This window comes from Lolium rigidum, chromosome 3 (assembly GCF_022539505.1).
Source record: "Lolium rigidum isolate FL_2022 chromosome 3, APGP_CSIRO_Lrig_0.1, whole genome shotgun sequence".
NCBI classification, from domain to species: Eukaryota; Viridiplantae; Streptophyta; class Magnoliopsida; order Poales; family Poaceae; genus Lolium; species Lolium rigidum.
The window spans coordinates 126,783,897-126,795,474 of record NC_061510.1 but is presented as its reverse complement, the minus strand read 5'-3'; the positions used below and the strand labels follow the sequence as shown (position 1 = coordinate 126,795,474).

At 42.9% G+C, this 11,578-nt stretch overlaps 1 protein-coding gene across 1 annotated transcript; it reads left to right on the top strand.

Annotated features, from left to right (window-relative positions):
* The first annotated feature begins 3,388 nt into the window (after positions 1-3,388).
* On the top strand, positions 3,389-11,056 carry LOC124702301 (DEK domain-containing chromatin-associated protein 4-like). Its single transcript, XM_047234426.1, is given in 13 exon segments — positions 3,389-3,489; positions 3,906-5,810; positions 5,895-5,928; positions 7,082-7,158; positions 8,083-8,142; positions 8,233-8,343; positions 8,447-8,524; positions 8,655-8,735; positions 8,980-9,394; positions 9,672-9,764; positions 9,767-9,780; positions 10,420-10,450; positions 10,527-11,056. Coding segments are annotated over 12 exon segments (3,024 nt in total). The 5' UTR covers positions 3,389-3,489; positions 3,906-3,938; the 3' UTR covers positions 10,685-11,056.
* Positions 11,057-11,578: the final 522 nt, after the last annotated feature.

Below are 11,578 nucleotides of genomic sequence, written 5' to 3'. Positions count from 1 at the left end.
CTATTAACAAGATGCCACGGTGCTAGTTCCTGTTTTCTGCTGTTTTTGTATTTCAGAAAAGTTGTTCTAGAAATATTCTCGGAATTGGACGAAACAAAAGCCTAAGTTCCTATTTTTCTCTCACGAAGACGGAGTCCAAAGGGGAGACAGAGAAGAGCCGGGAGGCGGCCACACCACCCCTAGGCGCGGGGCCCCGTCCTGGCCGCGCCTAGGCATGGTGTGGCTCCCCGGGCATCCACTGACATCGCCCTTTCACCTATATATTGCTCCCGACGTGAAAACCCTAAATCAATCAGCCTCCATCCACGAAAAGTTCCGTAGCTCCACCGCCATCGAAGACAAGTTTTGGGGGACAGAAATCTCTGTTTCGACACCCAACTAGGATGGGGAATTGGCCCCGGAGCCATCTCCATCGACTCCACCACCATCTTCATCGCTGTCGCTGACTCCCATGATTAGAAGGGAGTAGTTCTCTCACAAGGATAGGGCTTTACCGGTATTTACGTGGTTTATCTCTCTCTCCCATGGTGTGATCTTTATGTGATCATGAGCTTTGTAATCTAGTTGAATAAGTAGATGTTACTCTTCATATATTATGCTACTCATGTGGTTTTATTACTGTGATCTCCGGGGACACCTTGTCCCATCGTGTGAAGGTGACAGTGTGCGCACCGTGTGTGGCTCTTAGGCTAAAGATTACAGAAGTACTTATCATGAGTTATAATTTGAGTTGGATGTCACTATGAAATTGTGGTGTTTGTTAGTACTACCTTTGGATGCTCAAAGTGACGGAGTGGGGTGTCCATAGGTTTGGAACGCGAACTTTAAGGAGTGCTTTTGCCTACGCGGTGAATTGGTGTTCGTTATCCTACTGGAGAGTGGTTCAGAGTAGCATAATGAAGAGATGATATTTATGTATTCTATTATGATATCATTGTTGAGAGTGTCCACTAGTGAAAGTAAGATCCCTAGGCCTTGTTTCTAAGCACTGAAATACCGTTTACAACCAGTTCTGTCACATGTTTGCTTGCTGCTATTTTTATTTCAGATTGAAATTACCACTTATAATCATCCATATTACTTGTATTTCACTATCTTTTCGCCGAACTAGTGCACCTATACACCTGACAAGTGTATTGGGGACACAACAGACTTCTTGTATCTTAATTGTAGGGTTGCTTGAGAGGGATATCTTTGAACTCTACCTCCCTGAATTCGATAAACCTTGGGTGATTCACTTAAGGGAAACTTGCTGTTGTTATACAAACCTCCGCACTTGGAGGCCGAACACCTGTCTACAAGAATAGAAGCGTGCGTACACATCAGCTGCCGGTTTTGGCGAGCGTTTCTAGCTCAACTCGGAGGTCATGGTGTCCTGTAGCCATGACAATTTGGTCGCGTCAAGTTGTTTGTCCCCGGCTGTGACGAGGATCAATCCAGGCGGTGGCTGTTAAGGACCCAATCGCCTTTCTTACTTTCAGTCTGGGGTCCTCCATGTAAAAGTTAGGGACTTAGATGTAATTTTTTTGTTTATTTTGTGTCCTGTTGTAAACTTTGCTCTGATGCGTATTGGAAGTCTGGGTCCTTCAGGATCCTTCGGTTGTCCCTCTCTAGAAAAAAATCTCTCCCATTTTCTCTTTCAGGAAGCATACACCATGTGATTCGTCTTGTCTACCATAAGTTTGTTGAATTACGTTTTTTCCCTTTTTTGATATTCTTTGAACAGAATAATAAATAATTGCTTTATGATAGCTTTTCATAATCTAAAAGTTAGCACAAAATGCCCCATAAGTCATAAACATACCTTCTGAAATAATACAGCCAGCTCCTATTTGTTCTTTTCTTTTGCCTGATCGAAATGACTGAATCTTTTCCCATGTGTGTATGCAACCATTTCTAAAAAGTCTATAGATACTCTGTTTTGACAAACTTAGAACTGGCTATTCCTTCTTTATTTTCCCTATAAGGATATGTTCTCTCTCACCCACACATCGGATGGCACATACATAAGCAAGCCAGACATGCATCAATTTGATTTAGACTATTGGTGTCCTCAGGTGTAAGGCATTATATGACCGGTTGGAAATTTGGGGACATCTTAAACTGGTTGGTGATGTATTTTTGGTCTTCTACGCAATTTCTTGGCAGTGTCAGCATGGAGAGCTGGCACCGACAGGCTCTCCTTGCTCCGGTGATGATGAAGACGGGCACGGCTCTTGGTACTCAAGGTGTACAACCTGACCTCCCACTGATTTCCGCTTGCCGAGGGTTGATGGCCATGGACTTAGAACCTGAGCTGTCATTCTCCTCTAGGTAATCTCTCCCTTTCCTTGTTCTTTGGTCCTAGGTCTCATAGGTCAGAGCCATGGTGCAAGAGCTTCGGTTTCAGTGGAGAGACGAGAAGATGTGCCCTGCAGCCTCAATGAGAATTGGTCCGATCGATTCCCTCGCCCGTGGCTACGAGAGAAAGTGAGGTGTCCTAGAGGTGTTACACTCGGATGCTCCTCACCGCCACAGCTGCTACATACCTACGGTAATCTCCCTAGAACAGCAGTTTTGGACTGCTACAGTGCATGGTAAATAGAATAGGGTATTTCTATGCATAGAATATGTACATGGATCCCAAAATTGAACTCCTAGCTTCACCGAACGGGATGATATAAATATTGATCTTGCTACTAAAAATGTATATTAGGAACGAATAGATTTTAAAGTTTGCACTATCCGAGGATGACTACCTGTGGTTGTCGACTGCCGCTGCAAGCCTGCCAGGACACCGTCGCCGCTCGAAGTCGCTGTCGCCCGCGCTCGAAATCCGCCGCTCACCACGATATGGCCGTCCTTGCGCACCGCCACGCCTCGCCTCCTCTGGCCTGCCACTGCCACCCTCCGCGCCGAGGCGCCTCCTCCAGCCCTCCACCGCGTAGATCCCGTCCGGCTCCATGGAGGCGGCGCGCGACAAGAAGGCCGACCTGCTGCTGCTCGCCACCACAACCTCTTCCTCCTGTTGCTAACCAAGCGGAGCTCCAGGAGGTGTTGTCGGTGGCCACGTACGTCGACCTGCTGTGATTTGGGGAGGAGAGGGCTTGTGCGGGGATTGGGGAGGAGTGCGAGGTGGCTGATTAGGGGAGGGTTTCACCAATCTAGGTTTCACCCGCTGCGTTCGCGCACGAGAAAAAAGAAGGCGACGGAAACGAGCAGCCATTGCTGCCTCTGTTTGGCGGACCTACAAGCGTCTGGCCCCGCTTTGTCAGTCAATCATCTAGAGAAGCAGAAAGTGAAAAAAAGGAATAACCACGGGAGTGAAGCATGTACGGCTTGGTAGATCAGAAAGCAAGGTAGGCTCGGAATATTTCTGCCCCCTTTCCCAGTCCCAGGACTAAACCAGGAGGAGGCAAGTCCTTTCCTGGTGTAGGCGACGAGACGCGACGAGACGAGACGCGACTGCACTCTCCTCTCCCTCCCCCGCACCAATCGCCTCCAGTCCAGGTTAAACGCCAGCCGAATTCCCCCTCGCTACCTGCTCCTCCTGATTGCTGCCGCTTGCGCGTACGACTCCCCGCCCAGGTTCGGCGCCTTCCTTCCTGCTTGCGGCCTGAGCTTGCTAGGGTTTGTCCAAATCTGTCCCGTGTTAGGGTTTTGGGACCTTTGTCCGCCTGCGGTAGGTTACAGCTTAGGAGCGTGATTCCTACTTGAGCTTGGGAGAAGAGGGGTCCGGGACCGGGAAAGTTCCCGATTCCCCCCTCCCCCAGATTAGGTTCGATCTGGCACGCCCAAGCTGGCGTCTCTCTTTATTAGGGTTGCTTGCTTGCTTGGTTGGTGCTCGCGCTAGCTGCCGCCCGCTCTTCCTCAGGTTTGACTTGATGGAATTTCAGCTTTTCTAACCTGTTAAAACTGTTTCTCTGCAGCTACAGCTAGAGCAATAAGCGTCACTCGGGATGCCCGAGGCAGACCTGGCAGCAGAGATGGGTGAGACAGTTGTGGCAAATGGAGGGGCATCCACTGATGTTGTTGCTTCTGATAACGCCAACAAGGAAGAGGAAGAGGAGGCTGCTGAGGGCAAGGATCTTGCAGTAGCCAATAAGGATGCCCAAGAACAGAATAAAGCCTCAGAAAATGGCACCAAGGCCCCGTCTGATGAAGATGCCAAGATCACTGAGGCTGAGGATGCAAAGAAAGATGATGCTGCTGCAAAGCAGGCAGGTATAGAGGATGTCAAATCGGGTGGTCTGGATGACGTGGACACTAATGGAGGTAACAACACCGAGGCAGCCCAACACGAGGATCCCAAAACAGGTGGCGTTGAGGTTGCAGATGCTAAGCAAGATGACAATGCCAAGGCAGCACAACACGAGGATTCCAAAACAGCAGCTGTTGGGGATGGGGATGCAGATGCAAAGGAAGATGACAACGCCAAGGCTGCACCACACGAGGGCCCCAAAACAGGCGCTGCTGAGGTTGCAGATGCAAAGGAAGATGACAACGCCAAGGCTGCACCACACGAGGGCCCCAAAACAGACGCTGCTGAGGTTGCAGATGCAAAGGAAGATGACAACGCCAAGGCAGCACAACACGGGGATTCGAAAACAGGCGCTGCGGAGGATGCAGATGCAAAGGAAGGTGGCAATGCCAAGGCAGCAGAACATGGGGTTTCCAAAACAGTTGATGTCGAGGATGCACATGCAAAGGAAGGTGGCAACGCCAAGGCAGCAGACCATGGGGATTTCAAAATAGTTGATGTCGAGGATGCAGATGCAAAGGAAGCACAACACAAGGATCCAAAAACAAGCGGTGTGGAGGATTCAGATGCCAAGGAAGATGATGGTGCAAAGGCACCAGAATGCAATGATGTCAAAATGAATGTTGTGGAGGATGTAGATGTAAAGGAAGATAATAATGCCAAGGCAGCAGAACATGAGGATGCCAAAATGGGTGGCATAGATGATGCAAATGCAAAAGATGATAACGGCAGTAAAGCAGCAGAACACGAGGATGTCCAAATGGGTGGCGTGGATGCAAAGGAAGGTAGTGATGCCAAGGCAGCAGAACAAGCTGATGCCAAAATGGGTGACGACCTGGAGGAGGCGGATGCAAAGGAAGATAACGGCACAAAGGCAGCAGAACATGAGGATGTCAAAATGGGCACAGCAGAGGATGCTGATGTAATAGAAGATAACACCATCAAGGTAGCAGAATGTGAAGATGTGAAGATGGCTGAGGCTGAGACCAAGACAGGAGATGCAGCGGTTGAAGATGAAGGGATTAAGGAAGACAAAGGTGAGAATACAGAGGACAAGAAGGAACTGGAAAATGCTGAACAAGGTGGTTCTGACAAGCAGGATGAATTGAGTGAGCAAGGAAAGAATGGTTCAGCTGAGCAGGAGGAAAAGAAAGCAGAAGAAATGAGTGATGAAGATAATCAAGGGGAAGAGGATGCAGAAGAAAAGGGCTCTTCGGATAAGATAGATGGAGGGGATGGGAAGACAAATGTGAATGAAGAAAAACTAGAAAAAGGTGTAAAGGAGCGAAGAAAAGGTGGCAAAGTAACAGAAGAGGAGGTCAGTGAGGCAGACAAGAATGTAGAAGAGAATAAGGAGGAGACACCTAAGAACAAAAAGGCAAGAAGTGCTAGGGATAGAAGCCAGGGAAAGGATAAGAAACAGGATGGGTCCAAATCCAGGGAAGCCAAAAGTTTACAAAACACCCCCACCCCTTATTGTACTGATCGTCCTCAACGTGAGAGGAAAATAGTGGAGAGGTTGGTTGAAGTGATTGATAAGGAGCCAAACAGGAACTTCGTTGTTGAGAAGGTTCACTGCTTGCATTCATGTTACCTTTATCTCACTTATTTTCTCTGGCAATGCTATAACTTTTGGTAAATCTTTACATTGCAGGGTCGTGGTACTCCTTTGAAAGATATACCAAGTGGTATAGCCCTATGCCACACTTTTTACTGTTTACTTGCTTCTATTTGTTGGGCCTGGATAATAGAGGTCTTCATGCGTTTCTTGCTGAAGGCTAAGATGTTCTTTTTTTCCAGTGAAAGTTCAAATCTCAGCCAACTTGTCCTAAGTGTATGATATATTACTGAATTTGGATAGACGCCTAGTGTGAATTTAGTTGTTAGTTAGGTTCCAGTTAAACTCCTTTTTCCCATGTGTTCTCCTACTTCTATATTGGCCACGTGGTATCAATAATGCATGAAACCTTAATCTCATGAATCATGATCTGTTCTTGATCGATCAGTTGAATCAACATGTGTTTATGTGGTCCTGTTTATGATGCATGTCTTCGATTTGTGTAAATAATATCCATCTTGGTATGGTAACTTTATTTATGTCTATATTTATTGTTCCAAACTTTAGGTGCAAATGTTATGATCTTAAACCAGCACCCTTTCATAACCTTGGTCAAAACAAGTTTTCTGTCACTAGTATCTCTGCTTGTGTGATCCTTGTTTTGAGGAGCTTACTCGATGAATCCTTCATTCCTCTAAGTGAGAATCTGTGTGAATTTAGGTGATTGCATATTTGCATATATTCGTTACCTTGAGTAGACTGGCAAATATAGCATAATTTTGCTCCAATGAATGGCAATCTATTGCAAAAAATATGATTAGCTTCCAAAAGAAATAAACCTGCAAAATATAGTCAAAGTCATGGTCACAACTGAAGCTCAGTTATAAGTGAACTGTATAATTGCGAACTTTCTCGTGTACTCTGGTCCGATTGAGTGTCTTGAGCTCAATCGTGTACTCTCGTGTACTCTAGATTTGTATATCTGTACACTGTTATGTCTGATCTTAGACCAACAATATCAATTTATTAGAACATGTAACTGTCAGTTGTGATGTGTATCCTGTGTCTTGAGCTCTTGATCCCGAGTTGATGAACCATATTCCAACAACTGACAAGCAAATGTTGTTTTCTCTTCTCCAGTGATTTGTTGTATAATCAATATTTAACTAACAATAAGCTACATTGTTCCCACTGACCTGCAGTCTGCAATGTATGATTTTTTCCTTTCCTATTGCACTTCTATTGCTCGAGTGCTAATTTGATTTTTTGATACTTATTTACAGTGGCACAGAGGTTATCAAAGAAGAAACCTACCGATCTTAAATTTCTTCACCATCTTCTTTTTGGGAGGAAAGGCAAGGTAGACATCCAAAATATTGTTGTCCTGCAGAAATTTTCTAATGCTCTTTGCACTTTAGTTGGTTCCTGTTCAGCTGGATGAAAATTATTCAAACAGTTTTTGCACACCGAACTTCCCAAGAAGCATTAGCCCCTCTAAATAAGTTATGGGTACATACATTGTACAATTTTAGAGTGACAAAGGTGTATATATTCTAATATTCCCAAAATAAGGTATATATCCAATATTATCACGTCTGTTGAGGTAGTCTGTTGACTTTGCTGTATATGCTGTTTCACAACAGAAGGTAGTAAGAGAAACAAAGACAGGACATTGTCAAATCAACAGTTCAATACACTTAATAAAACACCTTCAGCAATTGGTATGCTCTCTAGTCAAGTGAATTATCTCACACTTATCACAATGGCGTATTTTCTTGAACACAAATCGAAATACGCGCCACTTTGTATTAGAAAAAGAATGCCGGGGAGGTGCAAGGGCTTTTACAAAACCAAAACAGCCACAGAGCTGAGAAAGCAAATCAAAACAGCTACGAAGAAAATTTAGCAAGAATTTAGTGCGAGTGTCCAAGCTAACTGTCATGAGGCCTGTTAGTGCAAGGGTAAGATCCTCAGCGCCTTAGCTCTGGCTAGTTTCCACTACTCAATCGCCCGGATAGCTTCACACCATGTAGAAGCAGCAATGCTAAGTTATGGTGCATCAGGATGTCCCTTATCTTGTACTTTACTACTTTCAGGTGGTTAAATGTTAAAACTTAAAAAGCATCTTGTAGTTGGTTTAGGTTGTTTAAGTAAAACATGAATGTATTACTTTTCAGTTCCATTTCCTTTGCAGTAACTCCGAAGTTATACTTGACTGATGTAAATTCTGAAGTTCTTGTTAGCTTGCTAATCCTGACAAATGATTATGTTGCCAATGTTCCAGACTGTTGATTTTAAAGGTCATATACTTCAATTCTCTGGATTTGTGTGGCATGAGAGCGATGTAAGCTGCATTATTCCAAAAAAATTTATCATCAATTTTATTCAGGTTATGGAAATGGTTTAATCCTTAAGAAGTTGTATTCATCTGTAGGAAAAGCAGAGAGCCAAGGCAAAGGAGAAGCTTGACAGGTGTATGAAAGACATGTTGGTGGAACTCTGTTCGCTGCTTGCTATTCCGGTTCCCAAAACAAACATTCGAAAGGTGATTTAATGTTCTGTTTATAGAACAATTTTTTGTTAAGAATGATGCAGTGCAATAGCGTAATAAATGTGGCATCTAACCTAGTGTGAGATAACTCATGTAGGAAGATATTGTGGCAAAGCTGTTGGACTTCATTGCGGAACCTCATGCTTTGTCTGATTCTGTCTTGTCTGATGACCAGGTGAGAATAACAGACATCCCTATTGTGGTATCAGATGTTACGTTAGTACCTTATTGTTGTGATGTTTTATGGTTAGATTAGAATGCATTTTATTTTATCATATATTTCTCCATGTGCCTTTTATTCTCAGGGGTCTAACTCTAGGAAACGCAAGAGAGCAGGCGATAGTTCAAGCAAGACTCTGGATGCCACTCCCAAGAGGTCTAAGAAGGTATGGTATGAAGTTATCAGATGCAACCTGTTGACTGTAGTTTTATGCAGTTGCAGTTTTCAAACATGCCTTATTAATACCCGCAACATCTATTAGTGCCTCTTTTTTGCAATGGAATTAGTGACATCATGTTGGTACAATGCTACAAGTGAAGTTCTCTAGCTCGTGATGATTTGTTAATGTTGCCACACCCATGATCATCATTCTTTGATTGTTATTAAGACTTGTTTTCACTGCGCTTTAGAAATTTGGTGATGATGCTCCAAGTAAAAGGCGAAAGCAAGCTCTGGAGTATGATAGTGATGAAGATATGGAGGATGAAGACCAACCTATGAAGTCTGATAGTGAGGAAGACGCAGATGAAGCTCCTGATGAACAGGAAGATGGCTACGAATCTGTGGAAGAGAAGGCCAGTAGGAAGTCCTCAGAAATAAAAGATTCTTCAGGTAAAAAGAAGGCTGCTGCAGGGAGCAGCACCCATAAGACAGGTCCTCCAAAGACAACAAGCAAGAGTGCAGGCAAAACATCACCATCAAAAGTTTCCAAGGAAAAGGAAAGCCCTGACGAGAGTGCAAAGGTCTTCTCTAGGAAGAAGAAACCCGTCATATCAAAACGCACTCCAAGCTCAGAAAAGGAGATAGAAGAAAAGAAGTCATCAGGTACTACATTTGACTTTATAGTACTTTGTGTATCATATTCAAACATTGAACTTACCTTTATCCATGTTTCGTAATGTCAGTAGTGATATTGTTATCTGTCAGGAGTACATATTTACTGGTTGTTTCATGGCAATACTATTATTTTTGGTTTCAAACCTCATTCCATTACTCGATACGGTTATTTCTTATGGCATAATTGCAGAAATATCCTCCATTTTATGAAGGTCATAATCTTCTCAGATGTCTGGGAGATCTGATGATTTGTATTTTTATGTAGGTAAAGACGCGACGAAGGGCAAAGGAGAAGCAGCTGAAGGAGGTCTGCCCAGTAAGGCTGAGCTGAAAAAGACCATAATTGGAATCCTTAAAAAGTCGACTTCAACACGGTTGGTTACACCTTGTTAATTTTGATCTCACCATTTTATTATTTGATGTCAGTTTATGTCCCTGTATTATTATTATCAAAAAGTGTCTTTGGCTCTTGGGCACCAGTGCTCCTGCTGTTTAAAAAAATAGAAAATCATACATATTTGTTTCAAAAAAATCTAAAAATAAATCTGAACATAGTAAATAACGTAGCCTACAATCCTGTAAAATTATAATATGAAATTCTTTATATTTTAGGCTACACAAGAAAGACAAAATCTGTTGAGATTTGGAGATTTAAAATATGCATACCCAGATCCACATGTTTGTCATTTTTGTGTAGCCCAGAATGTTTTGTATTTGAAGTTGAAATTTTGACGTTTATGGGATAATTCATTGGCTACACCATGATTTTTTTTTTCTATTTTTTTTGAAACACATAAGTGTGATTTTTTTTAAAACAGCAGGAATACTGGTGCCCAGGAGCCAAAAATCTCTGTCCTATTATTATTTCCTAAATATAGTCGGTGTTTTTATCATAAGTAATGTTAACTTGTACAGTTGTCTTGTTGTTTTGGCAGCTCTAGGGCGTAGTTAACCCCTTGTTTTACTCAAAGTTTCTCTGACGGATCTGACATATTGGAAATTTGTTTTTGCAGTCTACTTTCAGCGACATTCTTAAGAAGCTTGGTAAGAAGCCTTTCAGCCATGTTTTGTTGTAATTGCAGTTGTTGATCAGACATTCTAACAAACTTGTATCATATAGATGACCATTACAAGATTGATCTGGAGCCAAGAAAAGGAGCTATTAAAATTATGATTCAAGAAGAGCTAACCAAGTTATCGGAGGCAGATAATGATGAAGATGAAGAGGAAGATGTGGAAACAAAACAGCCACGGCGTCGAGCGAAGGTCACCGCTTGAAGGATTGTGAAACACCGTAGCAGTAGTGCGCACCACTGTTAATTATTTTGTACTTAGCATGCCTACCTCACTCTTTTGCCTTGATGGGCACTTGGGCAGCCCTATTAATTGTGGTTACTCCCTGTTCGCAAAGACTAAAACCCTATCCTTGTTTGTGTGCTAAAACATAACCTGTTGGCAGCTCCACACCTGGAGCTGACTAATGGGTGACAATTGTAGGTAACTTCTGTCTCTAGATTTGCATATGGTATCCAAAACTCTGCAATGGCTGTGGCAGAGCATGTAATGGATAGTTGGTCATAGGTTTAAACAGCATATGGATGGATTAGATTATCATTATATGTATTTCTATGATTTGTTTTTTGTTCTTTATTTGCTTGTGAGGGTGGTGTTTTGCTTAAAAAAAAGGATTTACCTCTTTTATTCATGTCCGCGTTTCGTATAGAGGTTAAATCAGCAATAGTGTCCTTGCCCATAAGACTCTAATTCTAGGTTCCTCCAATTTTTTTTATATAATCAACATGTTTTTTTTTCTTTTCATTTTGGATTTTAAAACATATACGTAAAACACAATCTACTAAATTTATTCTTATTTGGATGTAATCCATTGCTTCCAACTTTCCAAGTCCTACATATGTTATGGTATGGGAAATCACTTGTGACAAGTGGCGACGCTTCAGCTGAGTGGATTCGTCGGCGTGACTCCGGTCCTGTGAAGACGGTGCCCTCTTGTATAAGGAAAATTTTCGTGAATTTTGTTTCATACTGCACGACTGTTCTTTGAATGCTACAAACTCGTGTGTGTTTTAATGTGAACATGGATGGAGGTGCTACAATGATTCTGGGTGTATGCTGCTTATCTTTGTTTAATGCTGCAACGATTCTGGGGTTTTG